This window comes from Pleurodeles waltl, chromosome 7 (assembly GCF_031143425.1).
Source record: "Pleurodeles waltl isolate 20211129_DDA chromosome 7, aPleWal1.hap1.20221129, whole genome shotgun sequence".
Taxonomy (NCBI): Eukaryota; Metazoa; Chordata; class Amphibia; order Caudata; family Salamandridae; genus Pleurodeles; species Pleurodeles waltl.
In genome coordinates, this window is record NC_090446.1 from 120,975,310 (window position 1) to 120,994,085 (window position 18,776).

At 43.7% G+C, this 18,776-nt stretch overlaps 1 protein-coding gene across 3 annotated transcripts in view; it reads right to left on the reverse strand.

The window, feature by feature from the left end:
• The window catches only part of TCEA2 (transcription elongation factor A2), a 577,635-nt gene that overhangs the window by 377,706 nt on the left and 181,153 nt on the right, over positions 1–18,776 (reverse strand). For all 3 annotated transcript variants that reach the window (XM_069243232.1, XM_069243235.1, XM_069243233.1), the window contains one exon: positions 2,513–2,597. In XM_069243232.1, the coding sequence (XP_069099333.1) occupies positions 2,513–2,597 (85 nt within the window). The remainder of the gene's footprint in view (positions 1–2,512; positions 2,598–18,776) is intronic.

The window sequence follows — 18,776 nt, forward strand, 5'->3', positions numbered from 1 at the left end:
ACGTTTTGATGGTGGTCCTATTGTCCTAGGACCACCATACGCTGAGCTATGGGGAAAAAACATTTTGAAAAAGAAATGCCCTGCAAAGCATTACTGGGCTAGTTTCCCTGAGTGCAGTGAATATTGTTGTAGATTGACTGTAATGCTCATTACAGCCCCTCTTGGATACACAATAAAAATAGCATCTGTAAGAAATATGGTCATATAACCATATAGTCAGCCCCTTGAGGGCCTAACAATATGAAAACAGAAAGTGATGCAGTGTAATCATATATGTAGCCCCTAGAGGTCACAGTACCTTACATATTTTGAGGCCTACTGCAATACTATTATAAAGAAAATTTTGAAAAAAGAAATGCGCACAAAGCATTATGGGGCGAGTTCTTCCGAGTGCAGCGAATATTACAATATCTTGACTGTAATGCTCAGAACAACCCCTAGAGGACACCATAATAAAAATAAAATTTGTAGGAAACATGGTCATGTTACCATATAGTCGGCCTTTAGAGGGCCTTTAGAGTGCCTAACGGAATGAAAACAGATTAGAAAATAATATGGTACAATTATATATGTAGCCCCTAGAGGGTGTAATGCCTTACACATTTTGAAGCCTAGCAGGCCTACTGCAATACTATTATAAAGAGGCCCTTAAAATACAAACTACTCCCATCTGTAAAACAAAAATTCAAGCCATGAGATAGCTTTAAAAGACATTGAATGGTGGGAGAGGTTACTAGTTAGGGCCACTCCCCAACCTAGTGTGGGGACCCAGAGATGACCTAGACAGAAAGAGGGTGTCGTGCTGAACGTTTTGATGGTGGTCCTATTGTCCTAGGGCCACCACAGGCTGATTTAAGTGTAAAACAATTGAAAAAGAAATGCCTGCAAAGCATTATGGGGTGTTTTTCCACAAGTGCAGTGAATATTGTAGTATTGTCTCTCCAGCTGTGTTGGGAGAGCCCCATTGAGCAGTTCTGTGTTTTTCACAGTTGTAACTGCTCCAGTTTGTATATTTGCAACTGCTAAACTTGTTAGTGGTAGTTATGTAAAGCGTTAGATCGAGTTTGCGATATATGAAACATCACATACTTATGTAAAGCGCTTCTCCGATTGAGGTTGTGCTTTATGAACCTTTTTTTATAAACATATGAAATAAATATGAAATAAATAAAAAAGAAACAGCGGCAGGCCCAAAACGAGGAGGAAGAAACATACGGCCATGCAGCACGAACTGGCGAAGCAAAAGAAAAAAAATAGTGCGCCCCACTAAGGTATATGGACCACGTGCAATAAGCTATGTAATAGGGTCGGTTTCCAAGGCAGTAACAAAGCAGCCTCAAGGAGGGACAAACAAAGAATGTACCTACGAAATCCAGGGAATTGTGAAAGAAAGGCCCAGTAACGAATTAAAGTGATGGGCGTGAGATGGGCCTTGTTAAAGCCAACAGAAGAGATTACATTTCGCTGCTATGCTCGACCTAAAAAGGAAAATGTTGCCTTTGACAGAAATATTTTAAGTCAGTGAATTTCGAGGGTAAAGGTACAGTGACATTCTATGGTCCATTGTTTTGGACAGAATGCAAAGACAGAGCAATGACAGCACGTTTTGAAAGTGACAAGCTGATATCGGTGCTTCTACTGAAAAAGATACATTTTCGTGCATATACAGCATGCATTTTCAGAAAATGACACGCTGATATTTAGTGACAAACATACTTCACAAGAATGAAAAGCTTCGTCTTGTAGACGAAATGGATGTACCTTTAGACAATTACAAGCTAATACTCGGGGCAAATTTATTTTACGCAAAAGCAAATGCTTGGGACAAAGGTAGTTCATGTACAACCTAAGAAAAGCGAATTTCTGTGGGCAAGTAAGTTGTTTCTGAAAATGGCATTCTGCCATTGTGGTATACAATGAATGCATTTCAAATCAACACCAAGCTGATCATTAGTGACGCTGATTTGGGGGACAATGACTCTTGATAATATGGTATAATTTCCGTGGTGCTAGATGACACGTTTTGATGCTATGGTTTTTATTCTAATACTCACTTTGAGACCTTCCAAGATATCTACTCGTACCTTTTCTCTTACTATATTATAACAGCATACACCTGTGCACCACGAAACCCGTGCCTGCAAGACAAGAGTCGGTTACAAAGTGGATGCGCTGGTTGCCTGCACCTGAAAGATAACTCTATCGAGAGCTGTAGCCTAGATTCTGAGCATGTATGATTTCTATAACCCAATACCTAAGGCCTGAGACTAGTAGTGGGAGTAACGTTTCATTTTGTCACCTCATGAAAATATTCTCTCACGTATATTATGCACACATGCACGCACAAACAACTTGAAAGGAGAGAATGTAAAACTTTGGAAGAGTGCATGAATGAATGGCAAATTGTTCATCCTCTTCAGCTTCTAAAAACAACGTTTATTTCAGGCGATTTCGTTAGGACACTCCACACGCCTTGCAGTCACTATTTTGCTACTGCTACAGATATATTTACCTCTGGTCTTTTGAGTCGGCACTTGCCAAGGAAGACGTTGGTAGAGACAAACTCTTCTTCTCTTCACTTTTTTCTTCTGTACCATCTGCAATCAGGAAGGCAACTGTGAGTGTGACAACCATAGCAATGCCTTTAAGAGTCCTCTGCCAAAATACATAACTCCACATGGCTTAAAACATTCACATATCAGCAAATGCAAAGTCATCAAATACAAAGGAGGGCTGTGAAATTAGGACGTAAACATTTGATGATCCATTTAGGCACTTCCAATACGTCTCCTCAGTATGCACTGAAGCCATGGAAGAGAGGACTGCACAAACAAGGCACAAGGGAAAGCCTCAGTAAGTGATTGCTCATGTTCTTTTTTCTAGGCTGAATGGTAGTGAGGATCATCCAGCCTCTAAAACAGTCCTTAGAATAAGGCAGGCTATTTTCTTTCTTAGAGGCATGCAAGATTTGATCCAGCAGAAAAATATTGTTCCTGGGTACCATGAAAGACCCAAAAGTATTCGAACCTATCATGAGTTTCTCCTGGTAAAGGTTTAAAACATAAATCTGGGTGGCTGATGCCCACAGAATAAGAAAATGGTCTGCAAATTAATTCTGTAAATTCATGCATACATAAACTTTGGTGAAGTTTTGCCACCATCTCCACACCTAAAAAAAACTCTTCAGCTTCAAAAATGAATTACCAGGAAATCCATTCCTCCAGCAATGGCATCTTTAATAGGTGCTTTAATCTTTCCCCATCGTCAGACTGCAAATCACTAGTAAAACCTTATATGACATGTTAAAATAGCTAAATGCCCCAAAAAGGAGTTTAATAGCACATCCACCTCATGTGTGAAAAACACACAAACGTTAGCCCATAAAGTGGAGGTGCTGGGCTCTCTACTCCACAGGAGCCACCAGAGTTCAGATTTCATAGCACACATGTGAAGCATACACGGAATAGACGGTGACCCTTTGCTCAAGGAGAAGAGAGGGACTTGTGTGAATCTATGACCGATACCTACACTGTAGAACAAGGGTTGCAGGTAACTAATTTCATCTCCAGCACTTGATAGATTCACATGCTTGAATCAGAACAGCAAGCAGTACTTTGCGTCGGAAGCAGGAATACTTTTACTGAAACAGGTTACATGGAACTAATTGACACAGTGGCAGCGGCATTCACACCTTGAAAGTTAAGCTAAATGAAGGTATGCCTTATTAGATGATAGACAGACCCTGCCCTGCCTGTGTGGCCAAAAATAAGTGACCTGAAGAATGACAATCTTTAGCCTCTGTCCATGTAGAATTTGATGCACCCAAGGACATTTAGTGAATGCAAAGATCTTTTCATTTGATGTGAGTGGACTGGGAAAGAAGGAAGAAAATAAGTTACTTACCTGTAACTGTGGTTCTCCAGTACTGGTATCTCTCATAGATTCACATGCTTGAATCATTAACCGTGGTCGAAGTGGGGGTCCCACAGTACAACTGGAATAGCAGTGTATTCTTAACCATAGCTTGAAAAGGCTTTAAAAGCTTCACTTCAGTAAAATATCCCTGTCTTTTAAAAGAGACCAAACTCCAGCCAACAAGCTGGTAGCACCATCTATAATTCCTCTACTGCGTTCCGTAAGCAACTTAAACCTGGCTCTTCTCTCAACCGTAATTTGTTCTTGTCTGTTCTTATTGGGAACTCTTACCAATGCTTGCGCTTAGATGCCTTTGGCTTAATGTGCTTTTATAAATACAAATGAAACGCAAGTCTGTCATTAGCGATCTGGGCACACAAACCATGTCATCCTGGAATTGTTGTTGCTGGTATGATTGAAATTGGTGTATTTCCTCATGCTGAGGAGGATGATACTCTTGACCATAGTACTCTTCCCCTACTTTGTGTTCATCTTGCTGTACTTGATTTTCAGTTCTGATGGGCTATGTGCTACTCCCAATGGAACCTCATCATCAACTGATTCATCCTCATCTAAAAGATGACTTGGTGGTAAGGGGGATACTCTACTAGGAGATGTGTTCTGGCATTGGAGGAACAGCTTTCTCTACATCTTTCTGTTTTTCTCACGTCAACGACGATGTTGACGGAAGTCTTTTAGGCCTCATACACGGTATTGATTTAATCGTCGGCGGTGTTGCCATCAATGAAGCAGAAACTAACTTGATTGTCAACCGGATCGTTTCTGCCAACTGTGTTGTCGTCGTCCACAGTGAACTGAGGATCACTGTTGGTGTCATGGTTGATGTCATCGCTGTCATCGACCGCATAAGAGACAATTTCTTTGTCAATGATTTCTCTGTCTGCGATGCAGATGACGGTTTTCTGAATTTATGAGAAACTTGAGTAGATGGTGTGGCAGGTTCTGATCTTGATTTCTATGATTTTTCTGAGAAGAAATCAGGTTTCTTATGTCTCTGAGAATGTTTGTCAGAGGGGCTTTGCTGCTTATGAGACGCATAGTAAATCTTTTTTGATTATTTTCTGGGAGGTTCCTGAGATGATTGACCTTCTGACCTATCCCTTTTATGCCCCCTTAAAGAAGATGAGGAAGCGAATGGGTCATCCTTGGCTTTTAGTTTTTGAAGCTTTATTAACAACTTCTCCTCTCTATACTTCAGTGCCTTCAGTTGAAATAGTATGACCGATCTTGCAAGCCTTTCCCATGTGTGATGGGTAGAGAAAGTAAATGCACTCCTTCTCCTGGTATTCTGAATGCAGACTTTTCTTCCCACAGGTTCCACGTGACCTGCAAAGACCTTGCTTAGCCATATCTGACAATGTTGGCAGCCAGATCTGTTCAATAGATGGTAGCTGGTAATAATATATACAGCAGTAATCTTTCGGAAATTCATTAAAACATTGAACTGAGCAGAGCTCAGGTGATGGTCCCTCACACGACATGCGGTAGAAAAAATGAGAGAGAGAGAAGCCTCTGAGCAGAGTGTTCTAGAGGGTGCTACAACGTGACTGGTTGGAGTTTGGTGTCTTTGAAAAGACAGGGATATGTTACTAAAGTGATACCTTTACAGCCTGTTCAACCTATGGCTCACATTACACTTCTGTTCTAGTTGTACTGTGGAAATCCCACTTCAACCACAGGGAATTATTCAAGAATGTGTATTTATGAAAGATCCAATACTAGAGAACAACATTTACAAGTCCATTTAGGTTAAAATAAGATGTAACCTTATTGGTGCAAAGATGACCTTGTCCATTTAGGTTAAAATAAGATGTAACCTTATTGGTGCAAAGATGACTTGTCCTTTTTAAGACTGAGGTGTGGTGAATGCCTCTTGTTTGACTAACTCTACTTGTTGAAGTGAGTGCAAGCAACAGAACAGCCTTCCATGAGATGTATTTTAGAAATGCCCTATGGACTGGCTCAAAAGGAAGCAGACACAGTTAACTAGGCACTGTACTTCAAAGCCCTTTTTTGCATGAATAATCAAAATCATTGGAAAACAGCATTATAAAATAGCGTAAAAGTCACAACATTTTAAGACAGTTAAAATACAAATGAGTGAAATAAAATACAGACATACTTGTGTAAACGTAATTAAAGTGCAGGTGCTACAGCCATCTAATTCTGCTGATACTTGTAGCTACTATACATACAGAAGCTGAAAGTTTGCAGATATGAACCATTGCTAAGCCTGAGCAGAGATAATGTGAAGTAGCAGCACAAATCCTCCTCTGTACAATTGACTACCACAGCTTTACAAGATGTAATGTTCAATTATCTAAAGATTGGTAATAGCCAATGTCGCTTGGAGCAAAATGAAGAAGTGCACAAGGAAAGCAGTACTTCAAAAAAGATGCAAAAACACTGGAACAAAATAACAAAGAAATACTTAGCCTTTTGAGGCTCAGTTAAATTGCGACTAAATAGTGCAAAATGTAAGCCTCCCACATCAGAAGCCATTAGAGAGCAGATGCTATTTACATCAAGTTCAACTGATACAAGGAAAGAAAATTAGTTACTTACCTGTAACTGCAGTTCTCCAGTATTGGTATCTTTCATAGAGTCACATGCTTGAATCATCCCCGTCGTCGAGGTGGGAGCCTCACGGTAAACTTAAATACATAAAGCAGTAAGTCAGTAAAAGTAAAACCAGTAGGCCCTAGTAGGCCTCATAGGGTATTTTACAGTCTATCCACTTTGTTTTGTGAAAAGACCCAAACTTTAGTATCAACCAATCAGGATTCAGCCCCTCCCAAACACTCCCAACAGAGGCTGAATTCCCTCAGATTTTCTAGTAGGAGTGTGAAGTTTAATATCTGTATAATAGGGGAGCCTCCGAGGGGAGGAGGGTGGGTCGCATGTGAATCTATGAAAGATACCAATACTGGAGAACTGCAGTTACAGGTAAGTAACTAATTTTCTTCTCCAGTATTGGATCTTTCATAGATTCACATGCTTGAATCAGAATAACGAGCAGTAATGTCTTCTTAATTAGTGAATTACATTGACTGTAATTTTGTCGGAATTTTATAAGTGATGTGAGTCACTTTAGTTCAGCTTTAAGATCCACGCAAAGATCTATATATATCAAAACATACATATATATATATATATATACATATATATATATATACATATATACATATCTACACATATATATATATACCTATATATCCATAGACATCCGAATAGAAGAGCAATAAAAGCTGTGTGGCAGAAATTCCTGACACAATTTGTTTTGTTATTATTATGAAGTCTACTACAAGTTAACGCAGTATAACAAAGTGAACAATCCGAAGCACAAAATTAGAGTAAAACACACCGTAGCTACTAATGAGACTAAGAACGAATAACGAACATACCTCGAGTGTGGTGGTGGGATGTGTAAGAGGCTCACCTTAACGAAATAGACGCCTCAGCACTGCTTGTCCCACTGCTGTATCGACGTTGTTAGTTTCCTCGAGACAGTAATGCCTCGTAAATGTGTGCTGGCTGGACCATGTTGCTGCTCTACAGATGCTATGTAGTGGTACACCTGCAAAGAGTGCAGCTGAAGTGGCTACCGATCTTGTAGAGTGGGCTCTCACCTTGGTGTCGAGCGGTTTTCCTGCATTTGAATGGCAGAATTGAATTGCCAGGCCAATCCATCTTGCTATAGTCTGTTTGGACACCGCATGTCCCTTTCTTGTGCCGCCAAATGCTACAAATAATTGATCAGATTGGCGGATGGCTTGAGTTTTCTGTAGATAAAACTTTAAACATCTTTTAATATCAAGAGAATGTAACGTCTTCTCTGCTATTGTTTGCGGATTTGGAAAGAAAGTCTTCAAGATGACTGGTTCATTCAAGTGAATCGTTAAAGGAACTTTCGGGATGAACTTAGGATTTGTGCGCAGGATGACACCTGAGTTTGTGAATTGGAGGAAAGGCTGTTTGACAGTGAAAGCCTGAATGTCGCTGACTCTTTTGGCTGAAGTAAGAGCTAGCAGTAACGCTGTTTTCCATGAAATTAATTTTAGATCAGCCTTATGGATCGGCTCAAAAGGAGCTTTCATGAGCTGCATCAAGACAACATTTAGGGACCATAATGGTGGAGGCTTCCTAACTGGCGGGAAGGCCCGAAAAAGGCCCTTCATGAATTGTTTGACAATTCTTGTAAAACACAATGAGACTCTGTCTGGAGATCTGCGGTATCTGTAGATTGCAGCCAGATGTACCCGAATGGAAGAATATGCAAGTCCTGATTTTGCCAGGAGGAGGAGATATGGAAGTATCTGATCCGGAGTAGAGGTCAAAGGATGTATATCTTCTGCTGCACACCATATACAAAAACGCTTCCATTTCAGTTTATAGGTTTTGTTGGTGGTGTCAGCTCTAGCTTTTGTCAAGATGTCTCTACACTCCTGGGAAATGTTGAGATTCAAGTATTCATTGTATTCAGGAGCCAAGCCGACAAATGAAGAGACGACGGATCCGGGTGTCTGATTTGTCACTGGTGCATTGTTAAAAGAGTCGGACTCCGTCTGAGTCGTAGATGTGGTCGTTCGGAGAGCATGAGGAGCTCTGTATACCAGACTTGTCTGGGCCATCTGGGAGCTATGAGGAGAAGGCGACACCCCTCCACCTTCAGTTTGTTGATGACTCTCGGAATGAGTGGGATCGGAGGAAAAGCGTAGGCATAAACTCCGGACCATCTCATCGAAAACGCATTCCCCCACGAATCTTTTTGGGGAAGCCAACTTGCGTAGAACTGGCATTTCTTGTTCTCGAGAGTGGCAAATAGGTCTAGGTTCGGTTTGCCCCATAATAAAAAAAGACTGTTGAGAGCTTTGTGGTCTAGTTCCCACTCGTGATAAGGAATCACTGTCCTGCTCAGGGTGTCTGCTAGAACATTGGTTTGTCTTGGCACATGCTCCACTTTGAGTGAAATAATGTGCTTGATGGCCCATGTCCAAATTTGCTGTGCTAGCTGCGAGAGTTGTAGGGATCTCGTGCCTCCTTGCTTGTTTAGATAAAACATGCTGGTTGTGTTGTCTGTCCTGATTAAGACGCTTGAATTTTGTATTTTTGGCAAGAAAGCTTTTAGAGCTAAGTGTATTGCCTTGAGTTCTAGATAATTGATGTGGAGCTGAGTGTCTTTCACATTCCAGATTCCGCTGATTTGCAGGTCCTGGCAGTGTGCCCCCCATCCTTCGAGAGAGGCATCCGTTGTTACTATGTAACTTGGTGTTTGAAGAAGAAATGAGAGTCCGTTTGACAAATTGGTTAGAATCGCCCACCACCTCATGGTGTTCTTCATTAGAGGCGTTATGCGGATCTTGTCTTCGAAAGAACCGTGGACCTGGGTCCATTGTATGTCTAATTGCTCTTGCAGGGGTCGCATATGGAGCCTGCAATCTGGGACTAGGGAATGCATGATGATATCATCCCGAGCAATGACTTGTAGATGCGGACTGAAACGAACCTTTTTCTGGAGAGGCTGTCTGCCAAGGAGGTTAATTTTTGTTTCCTCTCGTGAGATGGGTACACTTTGTTGCGGACTGTGTCTAGAATTGATCCCAAGAAACTTAATACCTGTTTGAGGTGGAGGTGAGATTTCTGGTAGTTGATTACAAACCCCAGGCTGTGTAACAATTGAAGGCAATAGGAGATATGACTTGTCACTTGCGATTTTGAGGGTGCCTTTATAAGCCAGTCGTCCAGGTAAGGGAAGACCTGGATACCTGACTGACGGAGATGTGCTGCTACCGGACCCAACATTTTTGTTAAGATTCTGGGGGCTGATTTGAGACCGAATGGGAGAACCCGGAATTGAAGGTGCATACTTCCCACTCTGAACCTTAGGAATTTGCGATGGTTGCGATATATGGGGATATGAAAATAAGCATCCTGGAGGTCTAGGGATGCCATCCGATCCCCGGTATTTAACAGACGCAGGACATCCTGCAGTGTTACCATCCTGAATGACTGTTTCTTTAGAAATTTGTTTAGTGCTCTCAAGTCGAGGATGGGAAGCCAGTCTCCTGAGGGTTTCTTTACAAGGAAAAAACGGGAGTAGAATCCTCTGTTCTTTTGAGATAAAGGGACTGGTTCTACTGCTCCTTTTCTCAACATTACTCTTACTTCCCTGAGGAGTTGGTTCAACCTCGGAGGCGGTGGGCCCGATGGAGGAACAATTGGTGGTGTTTGTGTGAATTCCAGAGTATGACCTCTGGCCACTACATCGAGTACCCATCTGTCCGATGTTATAGTCTTCCACCTGGGGAAATAGGAAGTGATGCGACCTCCGACCCTCGATGTTGGTTGATGGGGAAGCGCTGAGATGATCGTCGGGTCATTGCTTTCTGCCTGTATCTCTTCCTCGGGCAGCTCCTCTTCCTCTAGCTGGATGTTTGTAAGCTGCGGCCGGTGGTAATCTATAATGCTGCTGTTGCTGATGGTACTGATGTCGTGATCCTGTGGAGGAAGACTGATATTGTGATCTGTATTGTTGGTATCCACCTCGAAAGGAGTAATTACTTCTACCCCTTGCTCCACGAAAGGGTTGTTTTTTATATTGCAGGGTACCAAGGGATTTTGCCGTATCGGTATCCGTCTTGATAGCCTGCAACATGTCGTCGACATGTTTACCAAACAGACTCTCTCCATCGAAAGGCATGTCAAGAACACGACTCTGGACTTCTGGTCTGAATGAAGTAGCTTTAAGCCATCCTTGTCTGCGCAGGACTGCTGCGCCAGCTAATTGTCTAAAGCCAGTGAGAGAAATGTCTATTGCGCTGTCTATAATCTCCGCGGAGACCCTTTCTCCCTCCTGCAAGACCTTTTTTGCTTCCACCTTGACGTCTTCTGGCAGTAAATCTAAAAAGGCAGACATGTCCGCCCACATCTGGCGATCGTACCTTCCCAGGATGGCAAGGGAGTTAGCCGCCTTAACTGTGACTGCAGCAACAGAGGAGAATTTTTTGCCGATATTGTCTAATCTCCTTCCTTCCTTGTCTGGGGGAGACGCAATAGGTGTGGAGGGGTTTTTGGAACACTGCTGAGCCGCCGGTGATATAACAGAGTCAGGTTTCGGCTGTGAGACTAGACAGGCCGGAGAATCATCTGGGGCCTTGTACTTCTTCTCTAGTCTTGGCATTTGAGAAGGCACTGTTGCCGGGGTTTTCATTGCCTTCAAACCCTCCTGCCATAAGAAATCCACAATGGGTATGGCTCTTACATATCTCTTTGATGGTTCTTTAAAGTCGTACAAAAAACATTTGGTTTCATGAGAAACAATTGCAAGTCCAAAACGTTTCGCCGCCCTCTCTATTAAATTATGGAAACCTCCTATGTCCTCTGGAGGAGAATCTACTGGACCTGATGGCGGTGGAGATGGTGTGGGGACGAGATAATCATCCCATTCACTAGCCGCCGAATCTCTTAAATCACCCTCTTCCCTTTCGTCGTCTGACGAGGGGCAAGCTTCCTGAGTTTGGCTAGTTATCGGTATACTAGCCTGTGGCGTTTCCGAAAAATTAGAAGTGTGAGTCTGACGAGGTGTCTGGTAGCTCTCAGGTCTAGGTGGCGTGGACTGAGTTGATGGTGGAAACCTTTTATAGTAGTCCTTCAACATATACTGTAGATCTGCTACCAACGTGCTAGGCATAGCGAGGGGCGATGGTTGTTCTGCCTGTGGATAAGATGTTGAGGCGTAACTAGGCTGGTAATGTTTATCCTCCTCTTCATCAAACTCTTGGCATTTGACATTGAGTTGGGACGGGCTACTAGCTGCCCCAAACATTCCATTGTTTTGAGAGTATGCATCATCGTCCTCATCCTCAAAAAGATGTTGTGGTGGATATGGCAACACTTTACTTGGCGAGGTATGCATTGGCAGAATATTGGATGCCTTGTCACCCATATCAATAAGTGAAAGGGGTAAGAATCTGGTAGAGTCGTCCTGATGGTATGAGGAATGGGGTGGCGAAGTATCCAGGTAGGTGGATGGCTTGTACACTGTTAGTTGTGTTGACGATATAATCGTCGACGGTTCCCTCGTCGATGGTTCCTTCGTCGACGGTTCCCTCGTCGACGGATCTCTCGTCGACGGTTCAGACATCGACGGCGTCTTTGCTAACGGGTCTTTTGTCGACGGATCCTTCTTCGATGGCCCCTTCGTCGACTGGCCCTTTGAAGACGACGGTCGTTTCGCCGACGTATCTTCTATAGGTGCCGTCGTCGGCAGTGCCTTTTTAAACCTCATTGAGAGGTGCTTCGTAGATAGGAGTGCCCTGGTAGATTGATGAACCCAGGAGGCCTCCGCTGTCGACGATGTGGTTGCCGAAGAAGCTTTCTTAAAAAAATTTGCCGTAATTATCGTCGTCGATGATAACGGCGACTACGTCATAATCATCGGTGCGACCGGTGTTGTGAACGTCGACGATACTGTAGTCGCTGTTGTCGTCGACGGGGTGGTCGTCGACGGTTGTTTTTTCACGAAAATAGTTTTTCTGGCTCTTTCTGTGGTGACAGGGACAGAGATGGCTTTTTTGAGGTGCTTTTTCGGTGCAGAGGTGTTGTAGGTTCTGAATAAACCTTTTTTGGCAAATGTTTGAATGTCTCTGAGTGGGAAACATCCTTTTTCGCTTCAGTAGAGACTTTTTTTGTCATTTTGGGCACCTTCCTAGGTGGTTCATCAGACCCTCTACTTCTCTCACCTGTTCTCTTATGAGGGCGAGAAGTATGTGATGACGGTTCGCTGTCATCTGAGGAAGGATGTTCCATGGCTTTTTGCTTTTGCAGCCATAAGAGAAGTCTACCCTCACGGTCTTTAAGGGTTTTTTGACTAAAGGTGCGGCAGATTTTGCAGTCTCTCACCTTGTGGTCTGGATGGAGGCAGTAGATACACTTCTTGTGGGGGTCATCAACATGCAGTCTCTTCTTCCCACAATTGTCACAGTCTCTGAACAGACCTTTCTTTGTCTTTTCAGACATAGTGAAGCTTTCCTGAGAGAAAAAACAATCTTCAGTCAGAAATAAGGAAAAAACTGAGCAGAGCTCAGGGAGACTCCCTTCACACGACGTGCGGTAGAAAATCTGAGGGAATTCAGCCTCTGTTGGGAGTGTTTGGGAGGGGCTGAATCCTGATTGGTTGATACTAAAGTTTGGGTCTTTTCACAAAACAAAGTGGATAGACTGTAAAATACCCTATGAGGCCTACTAGGGCCTACTGGTTTTACTTTTACTGACTTACTGCTTTATGTATTTAAGTTTACCGTGAGGCTCCCACCTCGACGACGGGGATGATTCAAGCATGTGAATCTATGAAAGATCCAATACTGGAGAAATATATAAATATCAGAGCTAAAAGAATGCATGTGTCATGACCAATGTTAAAGCAATAGATGTACAATGCAGATATTATAAAATGCTGCTAAAACGCTAATTGAAAAAAATAAGTAAGTCGTTGCTGCCTGAAAGCACAGCTTTCAACATTGTTGTGACATACTTCATACATTTTAAAAACCTTGCAGATAGCTGACAAGAGTCCCCTTCAGGCATTCATCAACTGCGGCTTTACAGGATCTACTAGTCAATTGGCTAACAATGGGTAATACTCAATAATGCCTGATCAGGCCAAGTCATAGACACTGTAGTTTTATTTTAACAGGGAATTTAGATGGGCATGATAAATATGTTGGCAGGGTAAAGCACTGTATTTAACTCCAGAGCACAGGAGGGTGCCTCATGGGTGTGGGGCAGGAAATGAGAAGCCCTATGAAAGACCTTCATAAATGTCTGATGAATAAACATATTATGCAAATAACATGCATGGAGAAGATTCGCAGCTTAAGGTGTCAGCTTGGAGTCAGAACCTATGTAATAGTACTTAGTAAAGGTATAGAAAGGTGGCCATTCCGCATATTTCATAAGGGCATCACTGGCGGTTTTCTCCTCTTGTCCAGTGAGCTCTGGGTCTACCAAGATGAGGCTTGTAGGTCTTCAGAAACTTATAATGTAGGAAACTATCCCTCTAACTTTTGATTGCTTCGAGAAAGTTAAACGAATGCAAACAGAACCATAACTTACAATCTGTTATGACTTATGTTTCCCTTAGGGTTATCAAAACATAATGTTAGGATTCCCTTAACATCTAAGGTATGAAGAGACTTATCTGCCAGGGGTGTCGACTTATGGAAGAAATAAAGAAGCTAATTAATATTAACATGACAATCCGAAATTACTTTGGAAAGGATGCTTAGCTGTAATGAAAAATGCATGAGAATTGCGAGCACAAAATGTTGTAACTAGCACCGTCTTGTTTGAAGAGATAGCCATTAACAACGAAATCTTAAAAAGCGCTGACGGTCTGACTTATGAGTGGATGCAAACTGTGGGTCCATCAATTAAGAAAACATTATGTCACACTCAAGGAGGGAATGATCTACTGACCGTGTTTCAAGCCCTCTAAGAGATCTTTAGTCTCAGAATATTAAAAATGGTTCAAAAAGTGATTTCTGATGTTTAGCAATACCAGTAAAAAAACAATCTAAGAGGGAAATTTAAGGTCATCTTTTTCTAACTATGAGAAAAAGTAAAACTACCATCTCTTCTTGGCATGTCCTTTGGACAGCCTGCTTCTTCTTTACTTGATTGCATGTACTTTTTATGTAGTTGGACCCTTATACTTTTTTAAATCAAAAAGAAGCCTAAAAGATTCAATAATTCGTATTGCAGATATTTAGGAGGTAAGTAAACAGGACACAGAGGCGAGGATTATGCTTACTTCCTTCACTTTAATCAAATAGCAGCCATGTTTAACACCTTGCAGTAAACACCAATCTCAAAAGCCTCTGGAAATGGAGCAAACAAAAAAATGTCCAATCAAACATGAGCCTTAGCCAATGCCAAACAGGCCCCAGCAGAAACCCATATAGTCCATTAACCAGGTCCCAGCCTCTTTCTTCGCTGATTGCAGCCAAAGTTGTCACCTTTTTTTGTCTCCTTTCTTGGTTAAAATAAGTTTGTATGTAATTTTTATTGCTACAGCTAGAGTGTGGAACGAGTGTTGTTTATTTAAAAAAGGACCGTGTTACGTTCTTCGCTCCTATTGCAACTAACTGTTTGGCGCGGCTTCCCGCTACATTGAGGTCATCCGCCTGCTAGGTGGTGCCTACTTATGGCATGGTAAGCGACAGTGATGCACAACTTTGAGTTTTCCTGTCTCTGGAGTCACGCACCAAACCACCTGGAGCCCCTGGCCTGGAGAGAGACAGCCTGTGCTGCCGGAGTCTGTATTGCCTGTTTTATAGACACCCTGTACTTCAGGGTCGGTATTGTCTGTTTTCTCACGCCCGCTGGGTCTGTACTACAAGCAGTAACACCGTAAATTGTCTATATTGTTGAGACACACTCCCAGGCCGTTCCCCACCTGAGGTGAGTGTCCCTGGACTCAGTCCCTATCATATTAGCCTTGGATGGACCTCCAGCCCCATATAGCAGCCTGTCTGACATATATATATATCTTGACTTGCGGTGCTTGCTGGGTACACCCTGTTAAACATAGCCCCACTGCCTCACTCAATATTTGTTGGCCAATTTCTAGCATTCATTGAGGTTTCCAGAGCACAACAGTCATTGGGGACCCCTTAGAACTCCTACCCTGGGGCAATGAGTTTTATGAGGCGGTTGCAGATGCCATGGGCCCCTTAGAGCAGTACCTTACAAATCAAATTGTGCGTGCCTGCACCCTTATCCCTATGCCTTACGAAGCCAACTCCTGGAACCTCAGGGCTCACAAATGTCATGGAACCTGGCCCGCTCCCTGCTATGATGGCGTGAACCATGATGCTTTTGCTCACCTTAAGCAAGCTTTCTCGGCCACGCCCTGCCCTCTGCCTCTGCTTCAACCAGCCTTGGAGTACTCCACCCACCTTTCCCCAGATTCCCAGGAGGCCTTGAGGTTCAGATGAGGAAGCGGGCCCTCCGGACTGTGGCACCTGTACCCTTCCTTGATCTGCAGATTTCAGGCCCCAAGACCCAGGTGCAGACATGCTTGACCCCGAAGATCTCCTTCATCTCTGTTCTTCAGAGTGGGTCCCAGCTGAGAAAGTGGTGAACTCCAACTAATAGGCGTGTCGCCTCAGAAAACCTTTAGAGCTGCCTTTGGGCCAAATGCCCCCAGCCTGGTTTGGAAGGCAAAGTTGCCCTGACCCCTGATATTGACCCCAAAATGGACACCTTCCGGCTGAAAATTATAAAAGATCCAAAGAAGGGTTTAGACCGTTCCTGGAGGGCTTGCCAGGACAAGCTTTCAGATGCTATCTTCCCCCAACCAAGATTCTTGATATGGCCGAAGAAGCCAAGACCACAAGGTGCCATTATTTCCTCAGAGGGCTTTTCGGGGTGGACTCAGCGCATTATCATTTTCCTAGAGAATGCAAACTGCGCCGCCGCTCCCTCTTGTTTAAGGTGGATCTAAAGCACAGGATCTATTGACTTTGAAAGTAGGAACTATTGCTCAAGGAGGTCTCTTCAGAGACCCTTTCATGAAAGAACTGGGCAAATTCGTAAACCCCTACATGTACCTGGATAAGGCCCAGTCGTCTAAAAAGAAGGTTTTTCCCCCTTTTTCAGGGGCCGCTCTCAGTGCAAATTCTCAATAACCCCCCCCAGAGGGCAAGGCTTCAGACGAGGATCCTTCTTTCAGGACCAGTCCAGAGTCACCAAATTCTATCCTTTCAGAGGGCAGTGCTTCCGGGACAGAGGCTACAAAGGGAGCTTTGCTTCCTCCAGCTCCTGTGAGTGTTCATCCATCCTCTCTTATACAAGAGGGGGGCAAACTGTGTTTTTTTCTCCAAGCCTGGAGATAAATTACTGAAGACGCTTTGGTTTTGCAAACTGTTCAGGGGTTCCAAATAGAATTCTATGGTGCCCTCCAACAAGAGGCTTGGCCACGCCACCTTCAGTTTTCCTCCCGAGAGGTGGCCCTCATAGATGAGGAAGTCTCGTCCCTACTAGAAAAAGGAGCAATCTGCTGGACAGTCCCACGCCCTTGTGGGTTCCTCAGCAACATATTTCTTGTGGACAAAAGTAACAGTGGGCAACAACCACTTATCAATTTATGAGAATTCTAAGAATGGCTCATCTACCGCCATTTCAAGATATAAGGAATCCAACTCCTCAGAGATGTGTTACGACGCAGGGCTGGCTGGTCCGTTTGGACCTCAAAGACGCGTACCTATCATTTCCAGTTTTTCTCCCACATCGAAGATTCCTCCAGTTTGTTTGGTGCCAACAAATGTTTGAATTTTTCACTCTGTCTTTCAGGCACTCCTCAGGCCCCTTGTGCTTCACAAAGTTTCTCAATCCGGTCCTAGAATACCTAAGGGCTCAGGGGATGTGCCTTATCATTAACCTCAATGACATGCTTATAATGGATCAATGTCCGTGTGGTCTCTCCCTCCAACTTCAAACGGCCATAAACCTCCTGGAGGTGTTAGGCTTTGTGACCAAAACGAAGTCACCCATCCTGATTCCATTCAACAGAGCTACTTTCTGGGGGTTCATCATAGACTCCACTTTGGCTACCCTTAGCCTCCCTTTCCGGAAGATGGCAGAGGTTCATCACAAGTTGAAGAGGATCCTAGCTAAACTTCGTACTTCACTGAGGCCAATTGCTCGACTTATGGGTCTCCTGTCATTGTCCATCCAGGTCATCTTCCCGGGGCCACTCCACTGTCGGGCCTTGCAAAGATTTGAGAACTATCATCTGAAGAAGGGATTAACTTACTCCCAACTGGTGTGTCTCTCAGATAAGGCGAAGGAGGAAATTGGCTGGTGGCTGTCCCACATGGAAGCATGGAATGGGAGGGCGATTTTCAATTCAACTCCAGACCTCATTATGGAATCAGATGCCAGCAGGTCAGGTTGGGGCTCCTGGTCACATCAAGAACAGAAATTACATACTAACTGCTTGGAGCTGCTAACCAGCTCCTTCGCGGTTCGGTGTTGGACAAGTGACAGGGTTCAGTCATGCGTCCTCCTCAAGATGAACAATGTGTCAGCGGTACGTTATATCAAAAATCTGAGGTCACTTGCTTCTAAGTTTTATCCAATCTAGCAACCAACTTCTGACAGTACTGCCTGGATCGCCAAATCTCAGTCACAACGGAATATCTCCCTGGGCAGGTGAACCAGATAGCGGTCTGGCATTCCTGTCATCTTTGGGATTCCAGCCTGTGGAAACTGCATCCAGAAGTCTTTGAAATGATTCAGGAACGGTGGCGGTCCTACTCAGTGGACTTGTTTGCATCCCGACTTGACCACCAAATTCCAGTATTCTTCAGTTGGAGATCGGATGCCCTGGCAGCAGCAACGGACGCCCTCCATCAGGATTGGAGTCAGGAGACAGGTTATGTTTCTCCCCATTCGCAATGATCACCCGGTCCTCGGATCACCTGAGGAGGCAGCGTGCAGAAGTGGTCTTGATCCCACCTTTCTGGAGATTTTAAGTCTTGTTTCTTTCCTGGGATTTTCCAAACCGTCTCGCCCACAACAGGACCTTCTTCTCAATCAGGATCAGATTCCACACTGACTGATCATGCAAGGCTCCCAGACTCTGCTAGCGTGACGGATTACAGGGGATGACCCCGGGCCTTTCGAGACAGGCTGAAGAATTTATGTCCGAAGCTTGGGCCGACAGTACAGTCAAAATTATAGGTCAGCATGGACACAATGGACTCGCTAGTGCATGCAAACTGGTATGGATCCTATGGTCACAGATGTAGCTCAAGTGCTTGATTTCTTAGCTAATC